This window comes from Musca vetustissima, unplaced genomic scaffold, assembly GCF_032173495.1.
Source record: "Musca vetustissima isolate MV318-11 ecotype Yass unplaced genomic scaffold, APGP_CSIRO_Mvet_v1 utg21637, whole genome shotgun sequence".
Lineage (NCBI taxonomy): Eukaryota > Metazoa > Arthropoda > Insecta > Diptera > Muscidae > Musca > Musca vetustissima.
In genome coordinates, this window is record NW_026885325.1 from 239,238 (window position 1) to 257,338 (window position 18,101).

General features: G+C 36.3%; 5 protein-coding genes across 5 annotated transcripts in view; 1 reads left to right on the forward strand and 4 right to left on the reverse strand.

The window, feature by feature from the left end:
* The window catches only part of LOC133332524 (26S proteasome regulatory subunit 8), a 272,100-nt gene that overhangs the window by 145,193 nt on the left and 108,806 nt on the right, over positions 1-18,101 (reverse strand). The gene's annotated exons all lie outside the window — the stretch shown is intronic.
* The window catches only part of LOC133332525 (farnesol dehydrogenase-like), a 428,435-nt gene that overhangs the window by 58,163 nt on the left and 352,171 nt on the right, over positions 1-18,101 (reverse strand). The window lies entirely within an intron of this gene.
* Positions 894-2,989, reverse strand: LOC133332527 (negative elongation factor B). The gene is made up of 4 exons (XM_061540931.1): positions 2,864-2,989; positions 1,476-2,774; positions 1,281-1,408; positions 894-1,103 (listed from the first exon to the last, which is right to left on the reverse strand). Exons 1-4 carry the CDS (start codon positions 2,987-2,989, stop codon positions 896-898), a joined length of 1,761 nt encoding a protein of 586 aa, XP_061396915.1. The 3' UTR covers positions 894-895.
* LOC133332508 (serine/threonine-protein kinase dst1) lies at positions 6,014-9,043 on the forward strand. Its single transcript, XM_061540909.1, has 4 exons — positions 6,014-6,059; positions 7,034-7,201; positions 7,401-8,755; positions 9,008-9,043. The coding sequence occupies exons 1-4, from the start codon at positions 6,020-6,022 to the stop codon at positions 9,041-9,043; spliced, it is 1,599 nt and encodes a 532-aa protein (XP_061396893.1). The 5' UTR covers positions 6,014-6,019.
* On the reverse strand, positions 9,875-17,637 carry LOC133332509 (pyruvate dehydrogenase [acetyl-transferring]-phosphatase 1, mitochondrial). The gene is made up of 7 exons (XM_061540910.1): positions 17,479-17,637; positions 11,939-12,094; positions 11,678-11,822; positions 11,434-11,603; positions 11,180-11,369; positions 10,169-10,736; positions 9,875-10,103 (listed from the first exon to the last, which is right to left on the reverse strand). Exons 1-7 carry the CDS (start codon positions 17,635-17,637, stop codon positions 9,890-9,892), a joined length of 1,602 nt encoding a protein of 533 aa, XP_061396894.1. The 3' UTR covers positions 9,875-9,889.

Consider the following 18,101-nt stretch of genomic DNA (forward strand, 5'->3'; position numbering starts at 1 on the left):
GGATGTTTTGCTCATTATGATTGAAGGTATTCTCGTCTTTTAGTGCAACAATTGTGGCCTGGACTAAACTAAAAAAATCGCTGGTAAGCGTAAAATTTGTTATGGGAATACCGTACGGTATTTGGGAATAGCTTTGACCGGTTGAAAGAGAAACTGACAAGAGAAGGGTGACGAACGAATTTATTGTAGACGGTTTGCATCAATTTCATTACAGGTTTTTACTGACATTTTTGCATAAAAGGGACCAGTCCCCGTCGGCTTTTGTGTAGATGTGGGATGACAGAGGATTTGGATATACTGACCGAATGCCCTTGCAACAACGATATTAGAGCTTTAGTAAGTGTGAGTATCGATGCATCCTAAATAGAAGGAATATTCGTGTTGCTGGTTTTAATGGAAAATCGACATATTTGATTTTCATAATGTCAACCATGACATAGCCTCCTTATCATAGCATGGATTAGGTAACCAAATCAATTGCTAGTAGGGACACCCTGGTATAAATCAGGCTCCATTCGAATACAGCCGGCGCCCTGACTTTCCACAGACGAAAATATAATCCACATAGCACATCAGTGAGTACCGGATTGGCATAAAGGGTCAATTTCTAACTTTTTTGTATTTCATTATCCAACTGTTATCAGATGGTTTTAATCTTTCCTAGTATTTACTGCTGTTGTTGGCCCTGTAAATATAATTTATATTAAAGAATTAGAATAAAAGATTTTGTATGATAAAAAATCAATAAAAATAATATACTCCCCAACAGATTACAATAAACAAAATACGCCAAGCATTTTATTTTGCAAAGACCAAAAAAGAAAAATACATCATACATTTATAAACTTAGCATTACTTATAACTATCACCATAATTATTTGTTATATATATGCTTTTACTGCATATAATGTGGACCCGGTGTGGGTACACTTTTTAACGGTGAATCAAAATCAACTTCTGTCTGTTCGGGTGGACACTCCTGGGCTGTACGTTCTTGCAAGGTTTCATAGAGTTTGTGTACGGCTTCATTGTGACCTGTAGTGGGCTGCATTGCCTTCATTAAGGTCGCCAATCGTCCGGGTGGTAATTTGTTATGAACATACCTGTAATGTGAGAATGAGAGAGTTTGAGAGAATTTAATATATTAACTTAAAAAAAATAATAAATCAAATCAAAAATTCTACGATTTCCGAATTCACAATAACAAGAATATACAAAAAACTTTTTCCAAATCATTTCTGAGAAGGGATAAAGTCAGTTCCTTCTTCCATTCGACTTACCACAATAACTTAATCATATGCCGTGTAACATTGTCCCTTGTTAGACCAGCAAATAAGAATTCATCGAACAATGTTGTACAAAAATCTTCCGTGGTAAATTCCTCGGCCATGGGTATGAGCAAAGCAATCTGAAAAATAAAAAGAAAAATTATTCAAAAACTGAATACAAAATGGTGGAGTAAAAAAATCAAGTACCAATGAATGTAAAAATGGATCCTCATAGGACCGATCATCTTTACACGATGATAAAATTGCCAACACTCTTAAAACGCCGACACGATCTTTTTGACGTGCCGTATTCAGCGTGTAATACATTGCCAAAATGCTAGCTACCGAACTCTCTTGGATATAGGCTTCAACAGCATCAGGTGCTGGCCCCGAATGTTCTATGGTCGTCAACGCCGACTCTCTTTCGTCGGGTGGCAATTTCGAATGTAAACTACGACACTGATCATCCACCATCAACGACATAAGCGCAGGCAAAAATTTCGTTACAACTTGTGAATCCAATTTGGGTTCTTTGAAGTCTTGCGAATCGATCATAACCCAAGCACTCAGACCCAATGCCAACATACGTAACAATAGTATCAATATTGTATTTTCACGTGGCAGTCCTTCATTGTTAATCAAATGTTGTAGGATCTTAATGGCCGAAGTTGCCAAAAAGTTAATGGCATACGGATCGCACAGTGTCATCGACAGATCACCCAAAACTTGTTCTTGACCTCGTTTGATATTATCCAGAAATCCTTGCAGCTCTCGCGATCGCTTGATGTCAACATTTTTCTCACGTATACAAGCATCCAGACACCAGGTGAATTTGTGGCATGGATCCACCGATATAATCTCCTGAACATCCAGCTCATGGAGGGCCATTAACAACTCCGCCCGAAGGGTACAATAATGAACGTTGCGTGTTCTCAAGAATAATGTTCGCAAAAATTGCAACACCATATCGTACAGCTTTACACTGCGACCAATCATGTTAGCCAATTTCTGAACGACTTCACCCTGACGTCGCACCTTCGGCGATGGATGAAAGAAGAGATTATTCAAATTGGTGTGATCGAAGAGAATGTGTTCCTTTTCCCTAATGTACTGCGACAGAAGTGGTGATACCTCATCACCGAACAGGGATTGATTGTCGCGCCATATTTGCCGCTTGACTTCAGTATCGGTATCGGCATACAATTCACGATCCCTTACCAATATGCGTAAATATTTATCATCGATGTGTGGCGTATTACGCAAAATAGCCATAACCACGGGTCGTAAAGCTTTTACCCGTACCACGGGAAAACTTTTCATCAACAGCTCTTTGAGTTTCTTGTCGCGCTCGCGTGGATCCTTCTGGCCCAGCTCATTGATGTGTGCTATTAATTTGTCGCGTAATTCCTCCATCAGCGATGTATGGAAATCTAAACGCCTTACACCATGTAAATCCAAGAGCGGCAGCATTGGTCGTAATGACGGCAGCAGTACTCCATTTTCCAGCTACACAAAACAAAATTCAATTCACATTAAAAACATTTTGTTTACATAGGAAATATCGTAAATATCGTTGTTGTTGCAGTGGTAGTTACCTGAAAACTCTCTATGGCCTTTAAGGGATCCGTGCATGATGTTAACGCTTCGCGTAAATATGCCTGTCCCGGAATATTAACTTCTTCTAAACCGGTGCCGGTAAATTTGGGAGGTGGTTGTGCCATAATTTATTCAAAATTTCTATTTTTTATTAAAGGAAAACAAAATTATCGCACTTATTCCACGTTTATTTGTTCATTTACTTGGCGTAAATTCTTTTTGGTGTCAACGTTGCAATTGATTGAACAGTTTTGAAAAAAAAAAATTGAAAAACGTTCCACCTGCTAACGAATGGGATGAGAAGACAAAATGGCCGATAAAGATGAACTCAAAATGGTATAACCGAAAGTTTACGAATGAGGTGGGATGGAGACTAAATGGAAACCGTGTTGTTTAGCGTGGTTTTATATTTGTCGGGATCGGGATCGGTGTTGAGAGTTTCTCTCTCTTGAGAGAGTAATTAGAGTTGCGCTATTTTTAATTTTGTAGCAGACGTACTTTTTGTTCACAAAAGGTACGAATTGACATAAACGTACCAAAACAAAAATTTATTTTTTTATTATTCGTGAATACATTTACGCTTAAATTATATCATATGTTATTTATGCAACTAACTGGTATAAATATTGGCCAATATTTCTCCATAATTATAGTTTATTATCATTTGAAGTAGAATTTTAGGTACCTTTTCGTACTTTTTTGTTCCTACCTGTGGTAATGTTTTCCAACACAATTCACAATTTACCACTGAGAGAGAGAGAAACTCTCAACACCGATCCCGATCCCGACAAATATAAAACCACGCTTACGAATGAGGTTTAAGGCAAATTATGATTAGGGATATGTAAATCGACTTTCGACTAATCGATTAATCGACTTTTGATATTTGAAGAAATCGCTAAGTGGGGTTTTACACTGTTGGTCATAGACATTCGTCATGAGAGTTTTCAAGATTGCTCTCTGAGAACCCAGCCATATTGACGGCGTTATTATTTATAAATAGAAAAGTCGAAAATCGATTTTGAACAGGTTCGACAAAATCGAAAAGTGTAATTTTGCCCTTTTCTACGTATCCGACGTATCCATAATAATTCTGTGACGTTGGCGTCAAAGAGAAATATAGAGTAGCCAGAGAGTATAAATTGTTAAGTGAACTGTTTTATCGACAATAAAGGTGTGCCTACTATTTTGGCGTATAACTGATGTCAATATTTATGTTCCTGTAAAGAAAGAAATGTTTCAATTTTTAAATTAAAAAACACACACAGGATTGTCATGATAAGTTGGCTTATTTTATTGTTAAAGAATAAAGGAGGAACAAAACTTCCTACTTAAAACAAACCTACACCCTCACAGTGATCCTAAATTCAAGATTCAGGATTCCAACTCTATCGGTTCAGCAACAATTCAAATTGTACAAAATTTAGTACACAGTAGTAAGAATTTCCAAAACCTCCTTCTTACCTAGACCCTAACAGTACGTTTACATTTAACCGGATTTCGTTAACCCAGTGGGTTTCAATTGTCAATTTCTTTGAATATATGTCAAATAAATCCTCATAAAGTAGGTTAACCCCTGTAAAAAGTTCTAATACACATGTCGTTTAACAGTGATACTAAATCCAAGTTTCGGGATTCCAAATATATCGCTTCACCCACAATTTAAATTGTACAAAATTTAGTACGAATTACCAAAAACCCAAACCTTCACCCCCACAGTGATCCTAAATCCAAATTTCAGGATTCCAACTCTATCGGTTCACCCACAACATATATTGTACCACATTTAGTACACATTAGTACTAATTTCTAAAACTGCCCACATACCTCAATCTCACAGCTTAACAATGATCCTAACTTCAAATTTCAGAATTACCGCTCTATCGGTCCACCAAAAATTTAAATTGCACCAAATTTAGTACCATTTAGTACTCACAAGTATTAATTTCTTAAACTGAATCCTGACCTCAATCCTTTGCCCCAACAGTGATCTTGACTCCAAATTTCATTGTTACAGCTCTATCAGTTCACACAAATCCAAATTGTACCAATTTAGTACTTTTCGTACACATAAGTAAAAAAAATGTCCCAAACTACGTACATATCCCAATCGTACAATCTTAAATTTTCAGGATTCCAAATCGATTTGTATCTCCAAATTAAATTTGTACCAAATATAGTACTTTTTGTACACATGAGTACACGCTTTCAAAACCATCTCTTTATATCGACCCTACTTCTCAACCCTAATTCGCATTCCAAATTTTAAGTTTTTAGTTTGTTCCATTCACATGTACCATATTTAGTACATTAGTTAATATAAATTGTACCAAATTTTAGTGCTTTTGGGCTACTTACGCATTTTAGTGCTTTTGGGATACTTATAGTGCGAATTTCCAAAAAATTCTTTGCTACATCTATTCTAAACACCATCAGTGACCCTCATTTCAAATTTAATAGTTCTAGCTCTATCAGTTCGCCAAATCCATTTAGTACTTTTCGTACCGTTCTAGTACGAATTTGCAAAAACCCAGCCTTATCTGACACCTTTGGACCAAGAGTGACCCTAACCTAGCTTCAGTCGTTTCGTCTGGGCGTTGATGAATCGTTAAGTCAGTCAGTAAATAGGTAAGGTAGAATTTAACTACAAAAATTAAAAAGTGGTCTGTTCTGTCAGAGTTACTTATTAACGTTGATATAAATATCCCTACACAATTACTCCGAAAGTGTACGTAACGTAAACATAGTCACATCAACCAAAACATAACAACATACATTCTATTACAATTTCAAACAGCTGTTGCTGCTGCCGCCATACGTCACTCCTGAAGACATAACTCAACTAAATTGTTCTTCTGAGGACGATAACATTTTATACACAAAAAAGTGTGGAAAATTGAACAAATTAAAATTAAATATAGAAAAATTATAGTTAATATAATTTATTTTTAATATAATTATATGATATTATGCTAAGGTGTGATTGAACGGTGACGAAACAATTACTTACAACTCGAATTCAAAATAAAACGAGCGGAAATCACAAAACTCGTACAAATTGGATCGCAAAAAATAACTAAAGAGGGTCAACGAAGGAGCAGCGAGTAAATGACAGGCTGACTGACTAAATGATTGAATGAATGTTGCTGCTGAATATGGAGCAAATCAAGATGGAAAACAACGGTCATCCGCAGAGTAAGTTTGGAAATGGTTTTTTCTTTTATGTTGGTATTTTTAATAGCGCAATTAATTGTTGGTTTTTTACATGACAGCTATTTAGGCGAGTTAGCTGATAGCTAAATAAAAAATATGGAGTTTTGTAAATATTGGAATTAAAAATAATCACTAGTTGGATAGTTTTGAATTGTTGTTTATGAAGGAAATTTGAAATTTGGACAAGCCGAAGTGTAAATCTCCATTGGCCATCTAGCATTAATTTAAAACACTTTTGGGAACGACTTTATCCATTACAGGATATTGTGGTTCTATTAAACCCCAGGTACGCTGGCCTATGGAGCTAATGCGGATGTTGCAAAATTATGTCTTTATTTGTTCCGTGTTTTTTCGAGGGTCTGATGTCTTGTCATTACATAGATCCCGTAAAACGGTACCAACCATTTTCCAGAAGGCTGTCAGTCGAATTTATGGCAGATTGAAGTGTATATCTGCATTTCTCATCAACATGGCAATATTGTAGGGCGAATATATATGTAGAAAATGTTCAATAGAGGTAAATTCTCTGACGTAGGGCCCACATAAATGTCCGGCTTCATTTTTGGTGTTTTCAACATTTTTAGTCGAATTCCCCCACAGAAAAGGCTAAAGTTTGGCCTTAAAAGTTCTTGGAGGGAGAGAAACATATCTGGATACATTATTCGATACAGGTTCATATTTTTACGTAGCATCCATATAATGCTTATAGCTCTATTTCCCCATATACTCAGACGTGTGGTCATAAGGGTTCCGGAAGGAGAAAAACATCTCAGTAGAAAAAAATCAATATAGATCTGTTTTGACATAGAGCTCTTATAAAGGATGAATAAGAAGATTTTCTCCAAGTATTCTTACAAGACAAAGTTCCCGCATATTCTTTTCTTTCAATTTTCTATAAGTCTGTCGTTTTTTACATCTTTAATTTTTTAATTAAGTTATATTTTTTCTTTTTGCAGAAAGGAGACGTTACCAAAAGGACTCTTCATCGACAGATGATATTGTTACAACGTTAATACATTTGGTGCGACAGAATCCCGTTCTGTACAATTATAAATTGCAACCGAATCAACGCAGGCGTAGCGATATATTAAACGGATGGGCCCAAATAGCAGCGGCCATTGGAAGTAAGTACAACGATTAGGTAAAAAACAACACGAAATGGTAATCAAGATAAGGTCAGGAATCCTGAGAATAAAAAATATACGGTCCTTAAAAAATATTTTTAAAAAAATTCACGCCTTATACATATTTTATATAAATAGTCCTTGAAAAAATATTTTTTAAAAAATAAACACTCAATGATATTTCTAATTATTATTACAGATCGTTACTCAGTGGAGGAATGTCGACGAAAATGGAAAAATCTACGCGATACCTATCATCAGTATCGTTTGAGAAAATCCAAAATCGGTGATGGCCTATCGAAGTGGCGCTATGCCAAAGATATGGAATTTCTATCGAATGTTTATCAGCCAAAATTGAAATCAAATCGTACACAAAGTTTCAATGCAACCACAACAACTACAACGGCGACTTCGACAAACTCATCGCAAGATAATCTCTTGCATAGTGTATCGGAGAGTAACGATGAACACGACGATCATCAGGTTCAAGTGCATCAGGATATGGTACATTCAAGTATTATTTCGGTAAATGATACTGACACGTTTATACTAACCACCTATGAGGATGTGACACACGATAACGACGTGAGTCACGAAGATCATCACAATATATCACACAGTGAATTGAATCATGACAATAATAGCATGGAGAATTGTGTCGAAATTGTTAAACATGAACAGCACACGAATTTAGATGACGATGGCAATACCGCGGCCGAGGTGGACTATGAGGAAGTGTGTTTGTACGAAGAATCGGGTAATACGCCTAGCGTCGATTGTGAAACAATCATTGGTGCACCCGTCACAAATTCCACCAATTCGGATGATACGAAATTTCAGTATATCGATACGAATGAGTTTTGTATTGGTTCCATGAATCCGACACGTTCACAATATTCGAGTAGTGCCAGTAGTGTCATTGGAGCATCTGGTACAATCAAATTGAAAAGTTTACCCATGGTAAGTGCTACGTCGTCGTCGTCGGGACAAATGGTCCCAGTGTCATCGAATACAACACTGGAGTCGACGGCAACATGTGTAACAATACCCGCAGCAATACAGCATATGGAACAACTGCCGGAATTGACACCGGTTGTAACACCGACATCTACACCGAAACCAACAACAGCAACGACATCGGCAAATGTTCTGGGGAAAGTTGAAACGAATACGCTATTGGGTACTACTACGGCAACAAATTCGACGACAATTGCTCAGCCAAGCCACACCAATCAAAATCATCAAACACATCAACAACACCAGCAGCAGCATCATCTGCATCATCCTTCCACATATTCTAGTAATTCAAATAACAGCAACAACAACACCAACAATAGTATGGGAACAATTTCAATTGCAACTACCACCTTGGCGGGATCAAATTGTATGGTAGCCGATTATTGTAATCATCAGCGGGAGGAATGTGATTTATTTTTTGATTTCCTGAAGAAGAAAATCCAACGTTTCCCCCCCGAAGAGATAACTTCGATACAAGTGGAGTTTCTGAATTGTGTTTTGCGCAGGGAAGCTGAACATGCACAGAAAGCTGCCGCTGTACAACAACAACAACAACACCAGCAACAGCATTCTCACCAGCAGCAGCAGCAACAACAAAACCATAATATGAAATGAAGTTGTTGTTTATGTTACGGAACTGTGTTGACACATCTTTTCCCACACACTCACACACCCACCCAACCCGCCATCCTTAAAGGTTTCGATCGATTGATCGTCGTTAGCACATTTTTATTGTCCTACATGTACGCGTATATACATATATTTTTTTTAATGTTTAGTGTATTTTAGTTAATAGGTATAAAAAATAATAGTAGTGTATTATAAAATGCCCACATATTTTTATTTAATAAAATTATAAATAAATTATGTAAATCGACATATTATGCGCGATTTCTTGTATTTGTAAAATCCACGCCTTGTTTGGGTCTTGAACAAATATTCTTAATAAAATCCACGCCATGTTTGGGTCTTTTAAAAAATCCACGCCCCTAATTTTTTTTTAAATTCCACCCTTCCAAAAAATATTTTTTTAAAAAATTCCACCCTCTCAAAAAATATTTTTTAAAAAATCCACGCCTCCCTAAAAGATATATTTTAAAAAATCCACGCTTCCCTAAAATTTTTTTTTTAAAAATCCACGCCTTGTTTGGTTTCAAAAAAAAAATATATTTTTTAAAAAAAAAATCTAGGCCTTGTTTGGTCCCAAAAATATAAATTCCACGGATTACAACTAATCACATTCATAAAAAGTTTATTGATTTCCGTTTTTTATGGCATTCGACTATATATATAATAATTTGAAAATTGGCCAATTCAAAAAAAAAAAATCTTTACACAAAACACACATAACTGTATTTTATATGTTTAAAAAAATTAACAACATAAAACTGAACAAAAATGTAGATGTGTGTGTGTGTGTGTATCTTAAAACAAATTATTTTTATATAAATAATGAATGATATCGAACACGATATTGTTTTTTTTTCTTGTTTTTAGTAGCAAGGAACACAAAAAATTTACTAATTATTTGGCAAACAATGATGAAAACTAATTAAACTATATACAAAATGGTTTGTTTTCGTTGTTAGGAGAATAAAAAAAAACTAAAGAAAACAAAGGTTGGTTGTATCCTCCTCCATATACTTAAATGATAATGAGGCACACTTGAAGTTATGAATTTGAACTTAAGGACTTGATACGATCTGTATTGAAATAAATAACGGTTATGGTGATGTCATCACGATAATAGCGTACAGCATCCTGAGGTAGAGAAAGATAATATGAAATTTTCGAATGTTCAACACCGTAATCCGTGCCGCCCAAGGCATGGCGTATTAAATGCGTTGCTGAATTCTGATCTAAAGGTTTGCGTTTGCGGCCAGCTCTGTAAGCAAATGAAACAAAAAATTTAAATATATTTTCAATTTACAAAACAATTTCCACACATACTTTCTTTCAGCCAACATCTCCGATATGGCCTGTAACGTTACATCGTTTTCGGGTAATTTAATTGGTTCCATTATCCTCTTGGAATTTAAATGCTCTGCCACGAGTTTAACAACTTGCGTGGGCGATAGAAAATCCCACAAACCATCACTGCCGATTACCAAAAATTTGTCATTTACCGACAATCGGTGATGATGAATATCAGGTCTCGCCGTTAAATATGGTGGCGTGTGATAATTGGGTGGCACAAAATGATCACCAAAGAGTGGCACCACATACTTGTTCATAATTTCATTTGACCACTTGTAACGAAAATCACCCAAAGCACGTAATGGTGCCAATTGTCCCAGTAAACGATCATTGCGAATTGCCGTTTCATGCTCCTCTTTGGGATGTTCGCTTAAGATTCTTTGTACTTCTTGTAAATTATCGGTGTTGTGTTCATTGTTGAGTTTCTTTGTTGTCCATTGGCCAGTTTCGGGGCAAAGTGATCCCAAGACCGCAGTACAATCTCCCGTACTGGCCAAATGCAAATCGAGATCTTCAATGTGAGCAACAGCACAGACGGCACCTGGGGTGGGGGAAGAAAGAAAAAATAAACATAAACAGATTTTTTAAGGAATATATTTTTTCATGGACCAAACAAGGCGTGGATTTTTTAAAGAATATTTTTTCAAGGACCAAACGAAGCGCGGATTTGTTAAAGAATATTTTTTCAAGGACCAAACGAAGCGCGGATTTGTTAAAAAATATTTTTGTCAAGAAGCAAACAAGGCGTGGATCTTATAAAGAATATTTTTTCAAGGACCAAACAAGGCTTAGAATATTTTTCAATATTTAGGAGGCGAACCAAGCATTTAACTTTTTTTAACTAAAAAAAAAAAACAATTTTACTGGGATCCAATACCTATATTTTTAAATGAACATTTCAGGAATTGTTCCTAAACGAAACGAAACTAAGGGACCGTACAAACTATTATGTAAAATAAATTTTCAGGATCGAATCCCACTTACCTGACATGGCAACAGCCATTGTCATCATACTGGTTTTATTTAAAGCCTCATCCGACATATCTTTATCCAAAAGCATAAAAGCATCTTCAATGGCTTGAGTTCGATCGGTGGCCGATCGACTGGATATTGTATTAATATATTTTGCAAAGCTCTCTTCATAAATATCCTTAATTTCCTTTACAAAATCAACCTGGAAAGAAGAACAAATTCATATTCGAAAATAAGCAGATATTATCAAAAAAGTTGATCCATACCTTATCATTGTGGCATTTTAAAAATGATTGACTATTACAACCTTTTGCTATTTCTTCCTTTAATACCTTTCGGTCTACCAGGGAGGCGGCAATATAACGCAGTAAACGTTTGCTAATAACTTGTGAACAGGCAGGACCAGCATGGCCGTCAAAGATACCACAAATAAAACCTGAAAATAGACACCACAACAACAGGTGTTGCAAAAATGTTTATAAACAAGCAGACTACACAACTATTACTAACCTGATTTATGATTAAAACTGGCTTCTGTTCGGGTATCTTCACACGGTGAATTGGAGGCCAGCTGATTCGATTCATAACTCAAGATCGTACTTTTGTCATCCGTAAAAGTGTAAACAAATTCATTTTCTCTTAACATTAAATTAACCTTGTTATTGAAATGCGGAAATTAAAAAAAAACATTTCAGAAAATTGTAAACAAATCTTGTTCGACATCAGCTCCCGATAGTTATACAGAGTGTGTATGGGTGTTTGTGTACTCACATCGTAGGGTGACAAATGCGGTAGTTGGTTGCAGCATTGCTGTGAGGTAATGGACAACTTTCGTGAAATAACACCAATGCCAGCTTCCAGATTGCCAAATCGTATCGAAGTCCTTTGTCGTACATTTGCGACATTGCGTAAAAATATTGTTAACATCTAAAAGAATGTGTATTGGAAAATGATCTAATTCTGTTTTGTTTTCTTTCTTGTGGTTGGTTTGTTTTTCAAGTCAAAAATGGGTTTTCTCTTAAAGCAGAAGGAGCAGTGGTGGGTAGGTGGTCGCTGGCACTTTTTTGCTGTCGTTTTTTCTCAATGAAATGTTATTGCGTTGTGTTGTTGTTTATTTGCCAATTGCAGCATTAATATGTTTACTTATAAATATATATTTATATATGTACTTTTTAATTATATTTATCTTTTTTCACGGACTTTTATTTCTATATAAAATTTCACGGAAAACTCAGACTGAGGAACTGCACTCGCTGCTATTGTCCAATTGAGAGTCGTCAAATGTGACATTTGGCATATGCTCTTATGTTGTGTGGCCTGGCAACACAATAGAAAATATACAGTATTAGGTTTAACATGATTTACACCGGGTAATTTTAATAGGGGGAACCCTTTGGGTGAAAGAATATAATAAAAGCACGATTAGAGTATGCCTAGATGTTAAAACCAGCATTAAAATGATTTGTTCAACTATTTAGAATTTTTAAGTAAACAAATGACACACATAAATAGTTGCCATTTTAGTACTTTTAAGGGAAGTAAATGAGGAATTCACATACGAGAATTCAGGCCTGGCCTGTTAAGTTAGCTTTGTATAAAATCTCAAAATATGTTCGATTTTAATGAAGATTATGCACATTATCACAATAATAGTAGTAAGTTCCGTTCCAGAACCTAAAAGATTTTACTAAGTTTACAAGTTTTCCAACTTTTTACTCGAAACCCGTTCCTGAATCTTTGTAATTAACTTTAAATTGGCTACATGAATTATAAATTATAAATGCAAAGGAATTAAATAAAAATAAATAGAGATATTTACATATACGATTTTAAATCGTTTTGATTAACCAAATCCAGAAATAAATCTTAACTGTTTACACATGATATAAATATCAATCAGCTGATATGTGTTAGTATAGACAAAAACGCCAAATATATTTGTTTGCATATTAAAAATGAAAAGAAATATATTAAGCTGAAATGTGTTACCATATTTTGATTGCTTGAAAAAATAAATATTATAATGGTATTTCAAAACTATATTTGTTTTTTCATTCACATCTGCGTCTTTTATTGTACTTCATAACATTGTAAAGTATTTTGGTGGAGACACATATGTGATCATTCACCAGGACTGGTTATTGCCTGGTTATCTGCCTCTTGTAAAGACATTTGGTCTGTTCCTTTAGTCTGGGTTTATACATGCACATTTTTTTAAGAACTCTGCCTCTACCTCTCAAGGGCTAAACACAATGTTCGCGTTTAGCGTTTTTTGTTATCGCGTTAACGCACGCAAAATGTTTTGCGTTTGTGTTATCGTTTCCTTGTGGTTGTTGTATTTTCGATAACACATAACGCAACGGATGTCTCAACGCGAGCATTCGCTTAGCCCTTCACTTTTATGAACTTAGCAGGGTTTATTACAAAAGTTGCATGTATAAACCCAGACATACTGCAAGAAACTACTCGATTTTACTATTTTCTTCTTATTACAAAGGAGAATTCGTTACCATAGTAAAAAGTTGTAAATTATTGCAGTACAAGAACTGTCCAATTGTTAACATCGATTACTTATTTATGGTCTGTGTGACTGTGTGTGTAATGTTTTGAAAAATATATACGAAAATCGATTTGTTTGTTGATGAATTTTACAACATTTATAAGAAGAAATGTATGATTTGTGAATGAATCCCCAACTCGATCTTGAAAAGAAAACCTGACATTTCATTTATCTTTCGGGTTTTTGGTAAAATGTTGTTGCATTTGTTTTCATCCATTCAGACATTATTGTCCATAAGGTAGAGATGTAATTTTTCCTTTCTGACAACCTACTTTATGAGAATTTATTTGAAAAATATGTAATGGAATGACAATTTAAACCCTTGGGTTATCGAAATCCCAATGTAAACGTTTTATAATATCGCTTTGAACTTCGGGCATGGTATTATAGTATTTTTACATTGTACTGGATTTCTTTTGCTCCTGCGCTCCATTGCATATAGGTCAAATAAATTCTCATAAAGTAATTAAACTGTTGAAGAGTTCAAATGTAAATGCGATTTAGTTAGTCATTTGTTATCGATAGTGTCACGCTGACTTGCGGTAATTCTAATCGGCAATTCTTCCATCCATCACACCTCATTTGTAAATTTTTCAATTTTCCACTTTGAGAGTTCCTTCATTATCGTCCATTTCGTTTTCTCTCCCCTTTTTGGTAGCAGGTGGAACGTTTTTAATTTTTCGCTGACATCAAGTTCGTACGTTTGCTTCTGTATCCCCATAACAATTTGACAATTGGACAATTTGGGGAGTAGCGAAGTGCGTTTGTGTGAAAATAAAATGGAATTATTTAATATAAAAGAATGAAAATATAAACAAAAAATCAATGGAAATATACTAAAAGAAAATGTTTATCACAACCTAGATAAATTTCAGTGCAATTCCAATGGGGAAAATTCACAAAATCAAATCTAAAATCTCCCTGAAAATCAAAATGAAAATGTAGAGGAAGAAAAAGAAACGAAAAAAAGACTGAATAAAGTTTGTGTGCGTGTGAGCAAAAAGAAGAAAGGGAAAAAAGTTCAGTGCAAGAAAAAAATGTATAATTGTCAACTAAAATTACATGATATTTTCTTAAAAAGAGTTTCGAAAAGTAATGTGTTTTTGTATAAGAATTTTTTTAGTTAAGTCTTAGAAAAATATTTAAAACAAGAAAATATATATCAAAGACAACTGTCTGTCTGTCGTCGTTTTGTGTGAAGAGGAAGTTCTCTGAAAATTTTATACACAATACACATAAAAAAGTGACAAGTGCAATCGTCGTCGTTCGTCGTCGTAGAGCTGCCGTAGCAGCAGCAGCAGAAACACAGCAGTTGCCAGAAAGCCAAAAAGAAAACGAAACGAAAAAAGCCAAAATAACCAGAATCGTTCGCTGAAAATGTCATTAAAACAATAATTGTTTTTATTGGCAAATATTATTTTTTCGATTATAAACAAAAAACAAGGTGGGTAGAAATAAAAACTTTTTTGTAAATAAAAATTTTGTTGTTGCTACAAAAACAAAAAAATGACCAGTGAAAGCTGTTGTTGGTTGCTTGCTTGGTTTATGGTTTACATGTCTTCTTCTTTGGCCTTCTACTGTGTGATGTGCCTTTTCTCACATTTTCCAAACAAACACACACACAAATAATCCCAACTGTATAGTGTGTGTTGTAATAGTGAGAGATTTGATGTTGTGTTTTCTTTTCATCGTTGTTTTTGTTTGTTCGATTGTGAGAGGGAGGGGGCAACCTGACAGCAGATGTGTGTAGAAAGGTGGAAATGTTGATGAAGAAACACACACAAAACAAAAATACACTTGAACAAAAAAGTTTTCATAAGATTTTTGATTGAAATTGGATTCTAATTAGAATTTTTAAATTGGGTTTTTATGTTCCAGTTCGAATGTTTTTTTTTGTGGTTAGAATGTGTGAGAATTTTTGCTGGACTATGAGAGTCTAGTTTGAAGATCGATCGCGTATCGGAATAGTTTTTTCTTCCTATATTTCCATTTACCCTGGAAAAATTTAGTGCCCCAAGGACTAAATATGGTAATAAATTAAAAACGATCCAAGTCATACTATACATCAATGGCAAACCAGTGCACCGTGGAAAAGGTTGAACCGTTCGGGGTCAGTTCGAATAATATGACCTCTCCTTAAAAAACTGCCTGGTTCACTATACGGATTTTCGACCTTTTTTCTGAACTTGACTTATGACTCGGGACCACGCATATAATGTTCTGTCCCCGAACAGCTTTGTGTGATTGACGTATCGAAAGCTTACCATAAGTCAAGAGCCACCAAAACATGTCTATCGTACACCCTTTTCTGGTTATACACCCTGCTTATATGTGCGGTCAATTTCAAACCCCAATAACTTTGACGAACCGGCAATTCAATTGGTAAAAGAGCAAGTCAAGACTGATGTAAATCAGTCTATGACTGACAGGACTGTAGTTGTGGGAGGGGACGACATATACGGGACTCTTAACGCTATTCGCGATAGTCTAGAGGAGCAGAGTAGGGAAATCTTCGACCAACTAAACAGGCTTGTACCGGAAGAGCAAAGTGGGGTTACGCTTCCGGAGGAACTGTTACAAAATCTTACCCTGACTGATGATCAAATGGACACCACGGTGATTCCGGCCAAGTCTACACAGGCTGATTGTTGTAGCCTCAACGAAGGAAGCGTAGACCTTGTTGACCGACCGACTTCAAGTCTGACTCCAACAGGTCCTATGTCGGCACTTGCCGACAATAAACTTCAAAGGCAAACTGCGACGAAGGCGATGTCCGACGATGGGGAATCTATCGAGACCCCAGCAACGGACAACGGTTCAAAGGCGATGCTGTGACAATTGGTAATTAACAACATACTGATGGAATTGGACGGAAAATGTATCAAAGTCGTAACTTATGCGGTCGACGTGGTGATATTTATATCCGGAAAATTTCCGTCAATAATCTCGAAGCTTATGCAAAGAGCCTTATCGACGCTGTCACGCTGGGCCAAGGCTAACGGCCAACAAAGACAGAACTGGTAATGTTCACTAGGAAACGTTAGCTCGGCGTCTTTGTTCCACCAAAAGTGGATGGAGTGCAGCTTCATCTGGCCCCCGAAGCAAAATACCTTGGCACAATCGTGGACTGTCAGTTACGATGGAAGAGGAACGCTGAGGAACTGGCGAAGAGAGGGCTGACTGATTGCACTCTATGCACGCAAGAATTCCATTGGGAAAAGTTGGGAGCTAAAACCATCGACTATACACTGGATGTATAATACAGTGGTAAGGCCCATCCTTTCCTATGGTTCTCTTGTTTGGTGGCACTGCCTGCGCGACAAGTCGACATCCAGCAAACTAGATAAGGTACAAAGAGCCTTCTCGATTCTAATAACTGGAGCCCCGAGAAGCGCCCCACAAGCAGCTCTCAACGCAATGCTGGACTTAAGGCATCTGGGTCTCAGCATTAAGTGTCAGGCCGCGCGTATTGCCCTAAGGCTGCATGAACAAAATCTATGCCGAATTTGTACCTACGGGCATGGATGTATCTTCAAAGAGCCAGGTATGACATTGGACCAACGCTTAAAACAAAGCGACTATATATCACCAGTCCTGAGATTTGACGATGTAGATGTCGTTATACATAGTAGAGACGACTGGAACCGGAGTAACCCTCCTCTGGACGGTCTGGCTTTCTATACAGACTGATCCAAGATGGAAAAAGGAGGCAGGCGTCTACTGTGAAAGGTTAGACCTTGAGCTTACCTACACGGTGGATAACAACTGTTGTGTTTTCCAAACTGAAATCTTCGCGATCTTGAATGCAGAGATCGTAGAACCGGTGACTATCTTTGTGGATAGTCAAGCGGCTCTTAAAGCCACAAAATCCCGTCCTCAAGTGTTGGGTACCAGGACAACGTAAAATCATGGGTAATGAAAGAACAGACGAATTAGCTACACGAGGATCTCAATCTACACATCTAGCAATTGATGGCTCAATCAAAGCACCCATATGTTGTCATCTTTATCCCATATGTTACTGATTTCTTTAGACTTTGTGTTGACGAGGGGGAGACGGAGACAATTGAGCATCTCCTGTGTCGCTGCCCAGTCCTGGCCTACATACGGCATAGACTAGTGGTTGCTCACTTTCCACCGAGTCATAGTTTGTTCTCAACAACGGAATCTGCTCTAATCTACACAGGGACCGAAAATAACAGTTATTTTTTAAAATGCGAACAAAAAAATCTTCATGTTAGAGACATGGGACACCAATAGTGTCATATACCAATAGATTCGAACTGAGGAGCCCATTAAGGATATTGAGTGATCTTGAGAAAACACTCTCAGTTCCCATGTTAAGGATTATTTTTTAACGGAAAAAATAAACGT